The 17,367-nt window shown below is 38.4% G+C and overlaps 1 protein-coding gene across 2 annotated transcripts in view; it reads left to right on the top strand.

Moving 5' to 3' along the window:
- Window positions 1-17,367, top strand: part of LOC124159329 (E3 ubiquitin-protein ligase Bre1) — a 69,608-nt gene that overhangs the window by 5,536 nt on the left and 46,705 nt on the right. For both annotated transcript variants that reach the window (XM_046535072.1, XM_046535073.1), the window contains 5 exons: window positions 2,038-2,163; window positions 8,791-8,964; window positions 9,613-9,870; window positions 13,882-14,091; window positions 16,113-16,312. In XM_046535072.1, coding sequence (XP_046391028.1) covers window positions 2,038-2,163; window positions 8,791-8,964; window positions 9,613-9,870; window positions 13,882-14,091; window positions 16,113-16,312 — 968 coding nt within the window. The remainder of the gene's footprint in view (window positions 1-2,037; window positions 2,164-8,790; window positions 8,965-9,612; window positions 9,871-13,881; window positions 14,092-16,112; window positions 16,313-17,367) is intronic.

The raw sequence follows: 17,367 nt of genomic DNA, 5'->3' as shown, positions 1-17,367 counted from the left end.
GGGTTCAATGGAGTCCTGTTTCATTTTTATTCTTATTCGTCTTCGGACCATGGCCCTTCCGAAGACACAAGTGAGAACTTTAAAAGATGTACTGAAAATAATTGATGATGAAGAAAAGAATCCGGGCTAGAAATAAAGGAATATTGCAGAACGCCACGGTATGACCGGTAGCACATGACGGCAGGGGTGGGAGTAGAGCGAGATACCTGGTGAAAACAAGAAGTGGGATGAAGCCGAGAATCAGGTGGGCATGCCGCTGACGATTAACGCCACATTGCCTCAATCATATTAAAAATTTAATTGCTAGAAAGGAACATTTCAAATAATAAACTATTTTTGGCCTTCTTGATCCATTTCATAACCAATCACTGCGACGGCGCTATCAGTTGTTTGAGGCATAACACGCACATTTCTCTCGTAAATACGTGTACCTGAAATGGCATTTGATGGATAAGAATTTTTACATCAGACAGAAATGCATAATAGCCGTGAAAATTCCGAGTGGGGTGCAAACATTTTTTAGCAAGGCGGCTTGTTCCTTAAGGATTATAGAAAGAGAGATAAGTTGAATCAACAATATGACCTAAGTGTTTCGATAAAGTATTAATATTCCTGTAATCAGCTGAAATCTCGTTTGAATCCATGAATGAATGTCATAATTCGCAAAAATCCAGCGGATCCTGGAACATAGGCAACCCGGACAAACAATCCGTCATTCATCGTTTTTTTCATCCATCCCCCTGAAAAACGACAGATCGAGGTTCTACTGTAATTTTCTCAATAAATTTCATCATTCCGTTTCACAAGAAAAATAAAGCCTGAATTATACAATCACTTTTTCTATCCTGCAGAATAATTACTCCAGCGATAGGTTTTCTCACATTTAGTTCCTTTAGTGTACTTTGCGGGGGATCTTTTTTTCTGCTGTCTCTAAATTCCCTTGTTCAAAATAAGCAAGGTCAAATCATGATTTTGAAGTGATACCAATTACTTGGCTAATTGTGGATTGTTGTACTCACTGACGTACCTGCGGAGGTGTTGTGTGAATGTCCTCTTACTCTTGCTTCAGTACTCCTTGCAGGGCAAGTTTTGCTCTTATTACTGCAGGGCTAGGTCTATGACTCAAAAAGTGGCCCAAATTGGATTTTGTTTTTATGTATCTATATTAACCAATGGATTCTGTTTCCTCATTGTGACATATAACAACAATTTCTGTCTTATGGAAGATCAGTAAATCAGGCCTTTGAGTATATAACCAAAAGGTGTGGTCAGTACTTGCTGAATTGATGATTTCACCATCATTGGGTTGAATGAGTCAATTGCTACCACTGGTGAATGCAAAATTGGCTTTTGTGTCAGTGTAAAATATTGAGTTTGTTTTTCTCTCATTTATGTGTAAGAGTCCTCTTCGTGACAATTTCTGGCTCACTCAAAAAATTTCATTTCAACCACCTTCATTCATGCGTTTATTGCATGTGTAAAAAAGATAATAATGTATTTCATTCAATTCTCTTTTTACTAATATCTTAAAATATCCCCTCTTAGAAACAAAAATATATATTTTCAGGCTTCACTTCATAGAAAAATGTGCCAGGAAAATGAAAATTTGTTGAAGAATAAATAATATGATAAAAAGAGGATTCATTTTTTGTCATATTATTTTTTCTTTTATCTATCTAGTCTTTCATCGTGTTTAAATACAAATGCTATGATATGAGAACACTGATGAGACATGTGTATGCTAAAAGAGAAGGAAAGTGAAATCAAGGCCATCCAAGTTTTAGAACCCCTTATTAACGTATCCTATGTATATATATGGGTTCACGTTGCAGTCTTCAATGAGTACTGCATGGCTTTAGTCTTTTCTTAGCGTAAATTTGATGGTGTAGATTCATGGCCATGCAATGTTGCTCTCCCAATGCTTCTCTGTTCTAGCTTTCATTGATCTTCTTTTACTGTGAATGATATAATTCTTAGAAAACAGTCTCATCTCTTCATTTTTAAATGCTAACAATTATTTGTTTCATTATCATGTAGATGGAAGAATTGCAGAAGGAATTGGAAGAGCAGAGGGAATTGGCACACAACCGGTTGATTGAATTGGATCGCATACATCAACAGCACCGAGATTGTTTGAAAGAAGTGGAAAAGCTCAAGATGGATGTAAGTAGTATAGTATTTTTGTTTTTCTTAATTTTTTTGTTATCTAGTTATTTATCCTGTTTGTGTTTTATATGTGAGGTTTAGATTTTTAATTTGGATATTTTAATCCTTATTCCTCTACTTTTGATCATGTTTCAAAATGAGAAATATCCTGTTCCCCTTCAATCTTTCTAGTCCTACTTGGGAATGTTTCCATAGATGTGAACATTTCATTTTAGATAAATGTAAGTTGGTAAAAGAGATACAGTGGAAGCCCAGTTTAGCAAGTATGACATGTTACGAATGTCACATTTTATTGAGTGATAGTCTTTGTACCACCAAACGGCCTTTGTTTTAAATGTAAAATAAATCTGATTTAGTGAGGTCAAACGTTCCTTCCACTGGGTACGCTTGGTATTACCACAGACATTTCTCAAGGGCGGTGTGCCGCTGAGCAAGCATTAACTACAGTAGAACCTCACTTATGAAACTTTCAGCGGAAAACCAAAAAAAGTTTCATAAGTGAGGAAGTTTCATATGTGAGGTTTTTTGGTATTTAGCATGAAATCCTTTCCTATAGGGGCTGGTTTGTTTCCAGGATGCAATTACTCATTTGGAGGCAAGAAATTGAAGCCTAATGATCTTATTTTCTCAAAAGTAACACCCCAGATGATGTGTTACTTTAAGAGAAATATAATTTTACATTCCTGAACAACTTTACCGACGGTTGAACAACTAGCATTTCTGGTACTAAGCTGCAAGGCTATCACACTGGAGAGATTTCGGAATGATGACACTAAATGTTCACAGAGAAGCCAATTTAAAAAAAAAGTTGACTCATTAAAAGCGGTTTTCAGGAAATTCATTTTACCACCTACAGTAGACTCTCCTTAATACGAACAACGTTATTACGAAGTTCTCGTTATTACGAAGCAAATCGTTGGTCCCGACGAAAAGGCATCTGCTAGCTATAGTAAAAGAAACGTTATTGCGAGATTTTCGTTTTTACGAAATTACGAACCTCAGTCCCGGTCCTGGCGGCTATAAAATGAACTTTATTACGAAGTTCCCCGCATAAGCAACGGCATTTAGGTGCATATTCACTAAGCTGAGTTGTAATAATCGCGCCGCGTTTAAGTTCTTCTCGTGAACTATGCCCAAGAGCGTCAATTATGGCTCTTTCTTCAGTGTACACGCAACATCATGTAATAAGTTTCATTCCTGTGGAGCCATGGTGACCCACTCGTAACCGCTCGCAAATTGGACGTACAGTAAGTCCTCTTCCTACTCGCATTCGATTTACGAATTTTCAGAGATATGAGCATTCAAAATTTTCAAATTTCGAATTTGGCGCCTTTCGATTTGGCCGATGCTTCGCGGTTTGGCTTGGCGTAGACGAACTCTCTCTTAGGGCACAATCTGAACAAAGTATCATTGAATCCGGTGTGAATTTTGGAACTGTTCAGCGTTTCGCCCGTTCATCTTTACCGCGAGTAGTGATTTTTTTCGGCTTCGGCTGCGTTGCACGCCCAGCTAGATCAGTTCGTAATATCGTGAGCTAGAGCACGATTGTGATTCAGTGTTGCATTTTGTAGGATGACCGTATTTCTCATGATGCAATTTCATACAGTCCGGCCGGCGACAGTAGCGAATGACGGCACAATAGGAGGGGCGGATAACCCTACGCCAGCACGGTTTACAGTCAATCGCTGTCCTCCAAACACACCCTCGCCTTGTCTCTCAACGTCGTCAACTGCATAAGGCGCACCCAAATATGGCTGATCATCAAAAAAATCCTTTCTTCGAATCACCAAAACAAGTGATTCTTCCTCTGGGTCCATCACACGCGGCGTCCCTTCCGCATCCTTTCTTCGTGGAACCCTTTGTAGGCGTTTCCTCTTCTTAGCTGGCAACCCTGTCCCTACCCCGACCTAGACCATTCTGTGTGTCATCGGACAACTCTCAGTGGCCGTGCTGTAGGTTTATCAACTTAGGAACAAGGTCTAGGAACGCAACCAGTGCGTATATCGGACTTACTGTATTCGGGAAGATATCAACCCTCGATTACGTCGTGCCGCATTCTTCTGCTGAGAAACTGGAATGAATTTTCCTGTTTAAACAAATTTCCGCGAAATTAAATCGTTTTTATTAAATACGGATTTTTTCCCGATGATTCCTAAAAGAAACGTTGATACGAACTTCGTTATTACGAACCTCCGGCTTTTCGGTCCCGCGAACTTCGTAATAACGAGAGTCTACTGTATATGCAAACCCCAGATTGGAGATTGAAGAAATGAAATACCTGAGGAAAGTCATCCAAATTAACCCCGTAATTATAGGGAGCAAAATTTCACTAATGCATCACAAAGGCTTCACACCTTATGGTCCCGGGTTAATGGCAGAGGCAGAAAGTTTTCAGAGATGGCTCTATCCCTGCTTGAGAGTAGTGTGGACGGAACTTCCAGTGCAACTCACTGTCCGGCAGATGGGACATTAAGCCCTGGTTAAGCCTATCGTTACAACCTGGCTAATTCCAACACAGAGTTTCTATACTCCCTATCTTACCTCATGGCGCAAATGACCCCAGCTGTCAGTTTTCTCCCTCTAAATACCATGCCATAGATAATATGGAGCACCTGGCAGTGGCGTAATTATGGTTGGGGGATGAGGGGATGGATCCCTCTCCAAAGCCTCAGAGAAATTAAAAAAAAAATTAAACACAAGTCTAGCTTTGATAAACAGCAACTGCATCTACTTAAAGTTAAATTTTATGTGCCAAAATGATGTAGAATATATTTACAGTCATGCCATTTTTTTTAATTTTACGGGAATCCCCATTGCCTCAGAGGGGTGGGGGGTGAAGCCACCACCAGGTACTACCGTCACCCCCAAAGCATATTCCTAGTTACGCCACTGGTACTCCGGATATTCCGTGACTAAGTTCACTTTTCCGGTGCTTAGAAAACTTTTAAGTGAGCATTTGAAATAATCGCGCAACTGCTGTCAGTGCTGAATGGACAAAAATAGATTAAGAGCCCGGAAAAATCTCCCCTCTCAATAATGTTTACGCACTAAAAAAGAATTTTCCAATGACATTTTAGTAATAATATATTGAATCTACCGGGTATAGCTTCTCTGCCGGCATTCTTCCGCGAATTCAGCGCCTGGAACTTCGACTCACAAGCCGTGTGAATCATCTTCACGTAATATTTTGCTTCCCCATATCTGAAAACAACACCAGACTGTTTTTGTACTTCGATATAATGGTTATAAGTCATTCCTGAGTCGAAGGGAACTGCCTTATCTTTCACGTTTTTGAATTTGACTTAAATGATTACGTTACTACTGACGACGCGAGTTATTCTCCGAGGGCATTCGTACTAGCTCTCGTTCACTTAAAAAATAAACGCTTGCCACCAGCAGTCAAGGTCAAACTATATTTCATTTAAACCCGCAGATACAAGTTGGGTCAGTTTTGATCTGCGCGCCGCGTAAGCAACTTTCCTCTGGCTCAATTCGTCCAGCGGATGAGGGATTAGCCCGCGGAATGAGTCCACGTATGCTGTTTTTGCCATCGTGTTGAATCACCAACGGCTTACGTCCATACTACAAATACGTTAATCTTTTTTGGATGACCTTGGAAGCCAAAATTTTGGTACGCGAGGATTTTTAACGGCTCATTTAGGTGTTATTTCGCTGGGCGACGGGAAGCATAACCCTGGAAAATTCTAGACAATCTTCCGGTAGTGATAGATATTCCGGATTAACGATCATCTACTGCAGTTAAAATCAATATCTAATAAACAGCATTGCTCATAATTGAAACTTATTATTCTTCATTGACATATCTATGTAATGAGCGCATACTACCCCCGCTCCTGTGACTAAAATCGGCGCGCCTACCGCAATCTTCTAGTAGATCAGTTCGCTGACAAGTCGTACAAGTGAGGTATTTTATCACATTGGACTGGAAAAATACGTTTCTTAACCGAGGTCGTCGTATAGGTGAAGAGTTTCATAACTGAGGTTGGAAATACATGGGTTCATATGGGGTTATTCACCGGACCAAAAAAAATCGGCGTATAAGTGAGGTCATCGTATAACTGAGGGTCGTATAACCGAGGTTCTAATGTATTATATTTTGTATCATCAGTTTATTAAACTAAAAATACAAGATGTGTGTCAGGTCTACAACTCCTAAAGCCAGTTATGTCCAAGCACTTATATGTGATTTACCACCTTGAGTACGCTTTTCGTGCTCCCATATTGCATTCTTCTTTTGTTTGGTCCAGTTATCTGTGCGAGGGGAATGGGAGGAAGATGACAGTGGGAGAGGGAGTTAGATCCCCCATCCTATTTGGCTGGCTTCATCTCTAATAGGCTAATTCTTAAGCACATGAACTTACATTGTAGTGAATCCCCCTTCATCTTTTCCCGTGTTAGGTATGGAAGTGGAAAGTGCAACATTGTGGTAGTTATATCGGCACCCTTGCATTGACTTTCGACTTATGGAAAGCTATGGCAACGTTACCTTTCACTTCATGCTATCCGGTGATGCATATTTTAATATTTCATTTATGCAAAGGAATGTAGTTTGATCAATACATCGTCAGCTGATGCAATGTGGGAAAATCACAGTTATTACCAAGATGGTAAAATTACAATCAACCATAGGTTAGTGAGCGAGGACTCAGCATCCCTGAGATGAAAGTATCTCATGGAAAATAATTAATTACAACCAAACCAAGGCCAATTCATTGGAACCACTACCCATACCGAGAAGCGTTCGGCATTCTGAATGCCACAAAGAATACGGCATTGAAAAAGGTGGAGCAAGGTATATGGTCTCTACTTGTTGGTAAAGATATGGTTGCTATGGATCAACATATTCTACGACATTGATCCCTGAGGCTACTTGATTATTGAGTACTCGAGTCACTGTAATTATTGATCCCACTGTAGCATTGGCATTTATGTTTGTGTAACCCTACAAACAGGTAAACTTAATCAAAAGCTGCCTGAGATGGGTATAACCACGAGCTATGTATTATAGTGAGTCGACAGAGTTAGATCATTTAGCTGTTAACAAGTCAAGCATTCAGTGAAGACCTTAGATGCTGGTCGGATAAAGTGGGGTGAGGTACCGGAGGGATCCCTTACAAAACAAATATAGGACCTTAAGTTTTCATCAGGTTTTATGAAAAACAATATATTATCTATATTATTATATATATTAAGTTTAAGTCTCTGAAAATATCACACCATTCTGCCTCAAATAAAGGAGCTCATGATTTGCACTCCCCATTAGTTGTAGGTTTAACAAGTTGACTGCCATGCCGGTCATAATGACCGGAGTCGAGTGGCTCCCATCACGCCATGCCGATCATACTGACCGGCCTCCGAGCGATTGTTTCAAAGAGGATTTCTGATGCCGGAATGACTGGAATCTCTTGCTAACGAATGGGCCATGACCGTTGTGGCGTCAGAATATAAATACAGTGGAACTTGGTTAGTACGTTCCTCCTTAGTACGTTTTGGGCAAGTGGGCAATTGTTGCTATTGCACGAGTTATCATGATGAAGAAATGAGTCTTATCCAATTCCCACTTTATCTAAAGCAGTACTGCACGACGTCAATGCTAAGGACTACGTATTTGACTGCTGCTGCGGGAGCAGACGATGCTCTGGATCTCCACGCGAAGCTTAGATTAAAAATACTTGATCTCGGCACGAAAGCAGACGTCATTAAACAAATTTTTAAAGTAAATTTCAACTGTATAATGTAAAATCTTCTTGTAATTACGCCGTAATCTAATAATCTTGCGTGTTATTATTCGATATATCGATCGATATAACAATCGATATGGCTTTATTCCAGAAGCGAATGTGTACGGCTGTTGCCGTAATTTAAGGTTAATATAATTTTGTCCAATTTTTATGATGTTTAAAAACAACCTGTTGACATACTCAGGGTGGTTGTTATATTCTCCGAGTATGCTGTGACAAAAAAGAAATGACTTAGCTTTACTTGTCCTCTTTCTATAAATACATATAGGTTAAATCACGGGAGAAAGACGCCGTTTTCATGTAATTGTCTTCGGGAAATCTATGAAACATTGTGATTTTATTCACATGGTATTGTTTTTCAATCTAGCGCCCATTTTCTTTATTTTAAAGGTGAAAAGAGTTCAGGAAGGCGATCCTACGAGAACTACCGATAGTAATTGTAATTATGACGACTTTTCCACAGATTGCAATTACCCCGACTGCTATTTTTTACTTTCCTCGTTAGCACGTTTTCCTGGTTAGTACGTTCATTTTTTGTGGTCCCTTCAGAAACGTACTAAACAAGTTCCACTGTATTTAGTTTAAAGGAAAGTACAAAGACACATTTAATGTTTTATGATCTGGGAATAGTTAATGGAATGAAAAACACTAATGGTGTCAGAGGACATATCTACTAAAGACATCATGGCGGTCAACGTGTTAAATGGCCAGATTATCTAATCTGACAGCCATACTAAAGCATGATTTATTTATTGATAATAATTTATAGGATTGATCTTATTCCACTCTTATTTTAATCAGTTCCTTTTGTTAGTAACCAGAGATTTTATGAAATTTAATTTTTATAATATTTTATTCCTAGATACGTCAACTTCCAGAGTCTGTCATTGTGGAAACAACCGAGTATAAATGCTTGCAGTCTCAATTTTCTGTTCTTTACAATGAATCCATGCAATTAAAGACCCAGCTTGACGAGACTCGTCAGCAGCTGCAGACCAGCAAAAACACTCACCTAAGGCACATTGAGCAAATGGAGGTAAATTTCTGTTGATATATATTTTTCTTCCACATATTTTATGACTTCTTGTTCTCATCTTTTGTAGATTTAATATTTTAATGCAGATTTTTATTAATTTTATTAAATATGAAACATGGAAATACCTTGTGGGTGAAGTCATAAGGTTAAATGGGGCTTCAGGTTACTGTGGCAATTTTGTAGTAAGCTTATGAATTCCTTCACCATTGACTATGTGCATAGTATAATTAACCGTGTAGAGGAAGATTGACTTATTAGATGTAAGGAAGCATGGCATTGTTGTGACATCATCAGGCCACTTGTCTGCTGCTATCAATCTTTTTGAATGTAGTGAAAATTGTACTGCTCATGAGATTATATTTTTTACCGTATATGCACATGGTAAAAATCTCTGTCACGATGGGAGAAAAACAATAGAGTCCGACAATAATAGATGACAATTCTTGTTGACAACGTGGATCAAGGAATCGAGTATTATAATGAAAGTAATTGCGTTCGGGTGTATGCATGGTTGTTCCATATGTTTTTGCCGGACTGAAGTACTTTTAAAAAGTGTTTGCATTTTGTTTTTATGAGAATTGTGAAGTTACGGAGTAAATGGAATGTCATAACATAAAGTAAATTTCTTTGCTTCACCTTGTTTTTTAGAGTGATGAGCTCATGGCCCAAAAGAAATTACGCTCTGAAGTGATCCGGTTGGAGGATGTTTTGGCTCAGGTGAGGAAAGAGTATGAAATGCTACGGATTGAATTTGAGCAGAACTTGGCTGCAAATGAGCAGACTGGGCCTATCAATAGGGAGATGCGTCATCTTATAACATCTCTCCAGAACCATAACCAGCAACTGAAAGGAGAGGTGCATCGCTACAAACGCAAATACAAAGAAGCTAATGCGGAAATACCCAGGGTAAGTGTACTTTTTTTACCGCAATGGAGTAGCCCTTTTTTTGTGAATTGCCTATGTCATTAAGAGTTTATGATTATTTTATTATTTTTAAATTTATTTTAAAATATATTTTTGTGTATCTACTTGGTAGGTGGAAAGCATTCATAAACATAGGGCTTATAATTTCTTTTATCTGTTCACTTTATGTTTGTGGGTGAGCTTTCGTGAGAGCCTGGACATTCTGGGAGGGCTTTGCTGATGGGGAAGGGGTAGTATGGAGAGAGAGAGCAAGAGCAAACTTACTGTTGCCAAATGTATCTAGCCACCTTAATTTGTTACTGAAAACGTGAGTCGTGGGTGGCCACAAGTATTTTGGGCTCAGTGTGTAGACAATATACCTACTTATTTGGATGATATTGAAGTTAATCCCTTCACGGAATCCCAGGGCATTGTCAGCTTTCACGCTGAATGTGGCACTGCAGTGAAAGGCTTACTTAACCCTTTCATTGCGTAACATTTTCTCAGAGTTGTTTCACATTGGCGGAGAATTTCTTTTCACTTCATTCACTTTGTTTTTCGAAAATATGTAAACAATTTCAATACAAAAAAGATATTTATATTCATTTCACTATTTATTAAACAATTTGTTAATGGCATCACAGTGATGCCATCCGCACCCATGTGAAAAAATGCTCCGGATATTTATGCAACCCGTTACACAAACATTAGGTGACGACGGGCAACTAATCTTTACGTAGCAACTAAGAAGCTTAAAATAATTTCTGAAATGATGGCGGAATTGAATTATAAAAGAAGATAAATATATTCTCAGTTATCATCCACTTTCCATGCATCAAATTTTGGGAAAATAAAAGTATTCAAAGTTTAATTTTCACATTTATAAATTTTTAAATTTACCAGTAACTTAGATTTGCATGCAAACATATGAAAGTTATTTTATCTTTTTGACATTTTTATTTGCGTTAATGCTATAAAAACTAACTAATAATTGAGGAATTCTTTGAAAAAAGGCTTCAAACGCAGCCCTGGAGCTTCTGCGCATCATATATCATCAGAACCACTTTTTAGTCGTTCTTAGAACGTGAGGAGTATTATTTTTCTGTTTGTCCTTAGAGTTTCAGAGGTGTGTCTTTTTTGAGTAACTCAATAGATATTTCAAGAGATTATTATAATTTTCCATGCGTAAACTCAGCAGTGTTGCCACGGAAGGGAGAGTTATGGGTTACAACCCCCGTTGAGGCGCCAAAAACGGGTAAGATGGCCCCCGCACCCTCCGGAAGGGCCCTAAAATCTCCGGCAAAAACTCCTCATTTCAAAATCGTGGCTTCGCGACTGTATAAACTGTGTCCACAGAGATGAAATCTATCGATTAATTTTCGCACGACTTTGTTTGCATGTCATCTGCCTCCGACATCAGGATCCTTCGCCCCTGTGTAAATTATAGCATCTTGCAAGACGCCATTAGGCCCTGAAAGCATATATAATGTTATGCCGTGTTTGTGGCGCCAAAGCAACATGGACACATGAAGCAGAGTTCTTTACCCGGATAGTAAATTTATTTCATTCTTTGAGTGAATAATTTCAAAAGGGGTCAAATTTTATGCAAGGGGTCTCTTGGTATCGGATCATCTACTCCAGGGTCCCTGCCAAAATGCATGCAACGGAAAATTAGTTGAAATCGGTCTCGGGAAAAAGTGGTGTGAAGACAAGAAACATCGAAGATATTTTCTTACATTTTCCAATAATCTGGAATGGATGGCCATCTTGTAATACTTAATACAATCATACATTAGGTATACCAGATTAAAAATATCTCCCATTCCCCACGAGTAAGATCCCTATGCTCGGTCTTTTCTAATTATAATAGCTCTATTTGGTTGAAGTAAAATATGTAAATTGCTACAAAGTTAAAAAATCCTTCGCGGAGAAGACCCAATGCAGTTTTCCATGCATATACTTGAGTAAATTGTGCCAGAGGTAGTTAAATTGCGAGGAGATATTCTAAGCCTAGTTCACCAAAGGCTGATACATAAACGGTCCTTGGGGTTTGAGAATAGGAATAAAATTAAAAATAAAGGTTTTTTTCCATATTCCACGTAAGTGGCTAAATATATGTAAAGTACTGAAATTTCCAACAGAAAAAGGCTGTACGGTAATATTATAAAAAAATAAAATCTTTGTAGGGGAGTGAAAATGCACGCAATCGAAAGATGTCCGAAGTAGAGACTGTACTAATGGCGAGAGTCGAAAAAACTGGGCAGGAAGAGCTCACCTTCTCCACCACATGCACATAAGAGAATACTTTGCATTTGCATGCATTTCTCATAAGAATGGCAAAAACTTGTAGTCTATTCCGCGGTGACATAAAACGACTTTTTTTTTTTGAGCCCCGAAATTTGATCATTTTTCCCCAAAGATTTCCCCAATTCTAATTTCTCATTCAAAATGAAATAAATATAAAAGTTTTCCTAGAACCTTCGATATTTCCCGTGAATAACGAATTGGTGGGCGTAATTATTCGAGCCTAGTAACTTTAACAAACTCAAACGAAATAAATAAGAAAAAATCTATTTCTTTTTCCGAAACCAATATAATCAAACCCCTATTGAAAGGATCGTTCAGAAAATGAGTTGCAAATATGTTATGGAAGAATGTTATGAGTTAAAACGGCATTATGTAAATATTAAGTTTAAACAATAATAAAAAGAGAAAAATATTATGCAACTGTCTTTAGCTTGTGTATTTTGACTGTATTTTGAAATACGAAAATATTTTTCGTCAGTGAGATGAAAGGAAGACTATGACTAAATATTGTTTACAAAAATTTTAATACGACTAAAACGGGGATAATAACCTTCAAATCTGGCAACATTTAGTACAAATATTCAGAAGAGTAAAGAAAATATCACATTTTAATTTTTTTGTAATGGCGAAAAATCTTAAAAATTAAAAAGTACTCCATAAATGTAAAAAAATGTACTAAAAAAATATAAACTTTTTTTCAAAAACGGAAGGCATATCAAGGTAGCCTAATCCAATGTGCGTGCGGGAAACCATCGTGAGAGTAGAAAGAACAGAGCGGAGGAGCGTAGAAGGCGATTGAAGGACATAGGTCGGCATGGCATCAATGTGATGCCACCCGCCCGTTGGCAGGACCTATGCTGGGCATCAATGCTATGCCATCCGCACTGAAAGGGTTAAAGATATAGATGGAGAATGCGTGAGGTTTTGCAAAACTGCTCCACCAGCAGTAAAGACTCACGATGTTAACACTTCAGAGTTCTGAGAGTGACTGAATTTCCAAAGTGCTAGGCCACACCTGCTGTCTGATTATTGGCAAAAGGAAAGTCATGTGTCAAGAAACATTCCCTCCCATCACCCTCCCTCACCTCCCCTCACTTGCTTTAGCCACACCAGCTCACCTTCAAAGATAAAATGATTTGTTTTTTGTCCTATGAAAAACTAAAAACTGTAGAGGCACCAGTGCAATAAATGACAGCTCACTGTAAAATTAGCTGTTTTGTCAACTTCATTAACTTTGCAACTCTCCCTCGGGAAAACTACTATGTCTACAGTATTCATCTCCCACAGTAAGGTGCATACATTATTGTAGATCAATAAAATGGCTATTGTGTATTTTAAGAATGCATATTTTGTTTTTTATTAACAAAAATGTTTAAACATTATCTAGTCCTGTAGTTCACTTCGAAAGAAAAAATAGAACCAATTGAAATACAAGTGAACAAATGTAAAAAGGTGGTCATCTTGAGCTTGAATCTTAAGGGAAGAGAGGGAATGGTGCAGTGGTAAACTAAGTAGGTATTTTCTGCTGGGGTTGATTTTCAGTGTGAGAATCATGTTTTAAGAAATCACCATTTGATGAGGTATAAGTTGTCTGCTGTCAGGGGTTAGGGTTGAGTTGAAGGGTTTCAGGCAAACTTCCATGGCATATTGAAACCATGCCTTCTTTATTGATGTTTTATAATTTGAAATGATTTTTTTTTCTTTCAGCTGAAGAAAGAATATGAAGAGCTTGCTGCTCGGCAAATAGCTCTGTCTGCAGAGGGAAAAGAGGGTTCCTCGTCTGAATCATTATGCAGGGAAGAGGACAGTGCCAGTGGTGGAGTGGGAGGTAGCAGCACAAATGCTGCAATAATTCAGTGTCAAACTAAGGAAGAGCCTGGTGTTGTTATAAAGAAAGAAGGAGATGAGGACATGGAGGTGATTACATATATTGCTGTATTATTTTGTGCGTAGTTTTTTATGCAGTTGGTGAAGGAAGTAGCACTTTTGGTATCTCATAACAAATCAAAGTGTGTTTACTCTTTATGGAGAATGATGGTTTGACGCAGCATTATGCAAGTCTTGTTAGTTTAGGACTGCGGCACAAGGAAATTTAAGATGAAGCGGCAATCAGATAATCAGATAGAAATATTCCTAAGTTCAATTGTACTTCATATTACTGAAAATTTAGCCATTAAGAAAATGTTATATGCTTTTTGACACACCAGTTAAAGCTAAAACTGGATGCATTTAGAATATTTTCTCTGAGGAGTCTGGTTTTCAGTGATATTAAAATTTAAATACAGCAGAGTCCAGACTATCCGGGTGCGGTTTATCCATGTTGTGGATCATCTATGCATGAATTCACACTCCTCCGATGTTTTCCAGGATCTTTTAAAAAAAATTAAAATAGGACCTGAAAGCATTTAGACGAAATTTACATTTTAATGCATGGTTTCACCGGGTCTATTATTTCCATTAGAATTCCCTTCGTATAACGGAATTATTGTATTTACTCACTAACAAGGAATGTTTCAAGTTTACCTGGATGTCTAATTACAGACGACGTAATGCAGAGCATGCATTACAGGCGACGATCATCGGCAGGAAAATATTCTTCAATGGTTAGCCAATCTTAAATTTAGAAAAATGTTATCTACGATCATCATCATCATATCACAAATGTGCAATTATAGCCGTGGACTTGCATGCGGTTGAATATGGCCCAAGGGTACCGGGGATTTCGTTGCATTCGGGCATGTTTACTCTGTGACTAGTCAAGGTCAAGCTGGAAAGGAAGGTAATAATAGACGTGAAGGCAGCAAGGGAATTGGAAGTAGAGATAGCATGAGTCATAGCCAGGCACTTGCTTGTATCGACAGTTTGCAATAAGCCCTAGTTTCATATAACCACTGCTGGGCGATGGGGTGATTGCGCGCCAGTTTCCAACGTGGGAGTTCCATGTTCCTGTTTCCTAAGCAACGCGGTATATGATCGCGCTCGCTGATCACAGATCTGGGTCCCGCAGCAGCTGCATCCGTGGCAACTTGTATGAGATGCTGCGTGGTACCTAGCAGTGTAGTTTCTGATGTCCCTCAGTGATTTTGAAGCATTCCTGACTCCATGATCTCGCAGCCATGGATGTGAGGTTTACACGGTGCCAGGTATCAAGAATACAAGTGCAATCACGTTATTGCCACTAAACAGATCGCAATAGGAAAAGAAAGATCTCAATGACTCCGGAAAACTTTTTTACTAATTTAAATAAATTATGAAAATTACAAGAAATTAAAGTGAAAGTTTGGATTATTTGTGTTTTATGCTTATTCTTGCCTTCTTTCCCCACAATTAGCCCGGATGATCGGGAGTTTGCTATATTCTCTTTAAAACTTGCACTGATAAGGATTCAGATGCTATTCCAATCACAAATCACTACAGTAAAATGAGGATCATGTCTTTGTCCACTTATAAATGGTTTGACTTTTTGTTGTGTGACATTCATCTTGAGCTCTTTGGTTTCGGGAAGGTATGAAGTGAGGTATTAGTGCGTGATGCTTTCTGAAAAATCGGTGGCAGAGTTTGTAGACTAGTACAATTCATAGAGCAGATGGGCTCTAGATTGGCATGCCAGATTGATATGTGAATATCTATTCCTGTATTTATTCATTCGTAACCATAAATTTTCTTGTTTTTAATTTTTTATAATTATTTATCTGCCATTAATCACATTTTTATCTCCAGCAGAGGTGAATATCCTGGAATGTGCTTACTATCAAATAGTCTGGAAAAGTCTGGGATTGCTGGTTGACATTTGAGTGGCAACCCAGATGTGTCGGCCAAAAATTTGTTTGGTTTTTCGGACATCCCTTATAATTGGGCCTTTTTGTATAAATATTTTATTTTGTGAATAATGTGTGTATTTTTAAATTCAGTTTTGTTATATTTTTGATCAATTTTAGAGTGAAGAGTTGGTGGAGCGAGATGGGAATGATAGCAAAGGCTCTCCAATTAAAAAGGAACCAAAGAGAGAGGCTGTGGTGAAAAAGGAGCCTAGAGGAGGCGAGGGAGGCCATAGGGATCCAGGTCACAAGTGTCCTGGCGTGAAAGAGGCCAAGGGTGGTGAACCTGAGTTAGTGCGTGACCTCCGTGCCCAACTCAAGTGAGTGCTGCTTCTTCTATCCCATGTTTGTATTAGAAAATGAGTTTCGGAGTTATTGTTGTAATGGGAGATTTTCTCTGTGGTACCAATTTTGCTTGCAAAATATACAGTGGAACCTCGTTAAAGCGAGTACGGGCTATAGCGAGACCCCCGCCATTACGAGAGATAAGCCGATGCACCGTCAATTGACCCTATAATATGCATGTTAAAAAATTCGTTTTTACGAGGCCCTTTTGGTGTTGGCTCTCGCCATAGCGAGGGTTTCACCGCCCGAAAAAATTTACATCAACACTCCTTCATCTCTGTAATTGCTAGCGATCTGTTCGAAATGAAGTTAATGGAGTGCTCAGTCTCAAATTTATGTGGTAAACTGTCGTTCGATAAATAAGTAGTTAATTTTGTGATAATATTGTGGCATTAGCATTCGCGAATTCTTGATCTTCTTTTGTTCCTCGGGCAGCAGAAAGCAGTCGGCAGCGTATCCGCACGTTCGTGAGTTGCGTGAATAGAAAGCATTTGATGGCAGACACCATGGCCAAAAAAACAACAAACACGTCTAAGCGAGAAAATAAAAATAAAGGAGTAATATGAGAGTGTTGAAATTAATTTATCTTCCTATTCGCTCTTCACGATTTAAGAAAAACAAAAGCGCCCAAGGAATGCAGACTATGTAGTGTTATAAGAAGCTTTGTTCGGGTGGTTTTGCCCACTTCAATCTGCGGGAACTTCTGAGAAAGGGGCTACGCCTAAGCCTAAAGCAAAGTATTTAAGGATAGATTGCGAATCAGGAATTTCAAGAGTGAGGAAGGTTGATTATACTAATGCAAAGCACCAAAGCGTTATCTCTTGTCATAATTGCTGGTGATGGCAGCGGTGTAAACCTGAAGTCGTGGAAGAATCACCAATACATAATAATATACATCAATAAAATACACCAATGGAAACATTTGAGGTACTAAATAACCACAGTACGGTTTTATTAGTTAATTTTTGAATTTTCAGTGGAAAATACCAAAATAATAGAATGGTTACGTAGATGCACTGATTAAGTGCAT

Source organism: Ischnura elegans, chromosome 5 (assembly GCF_921293095.1).
Source record: "Ischnura elegans chromosome 5, ioIscEleg1.1, whole genome shotgun sequence".
Classification (NCBI taxonomy): domain Eukaryota; kingdom Metazoa; phylum Arthropoda; class Insecta; order Odonata; family Coenagrionidae; genus Ischnura; species Ischnura elegans.
Note: the sequence above shows the minus strand (reverse complement) of the source record. Positions and strands in the feature narration are given on the sequence as shown.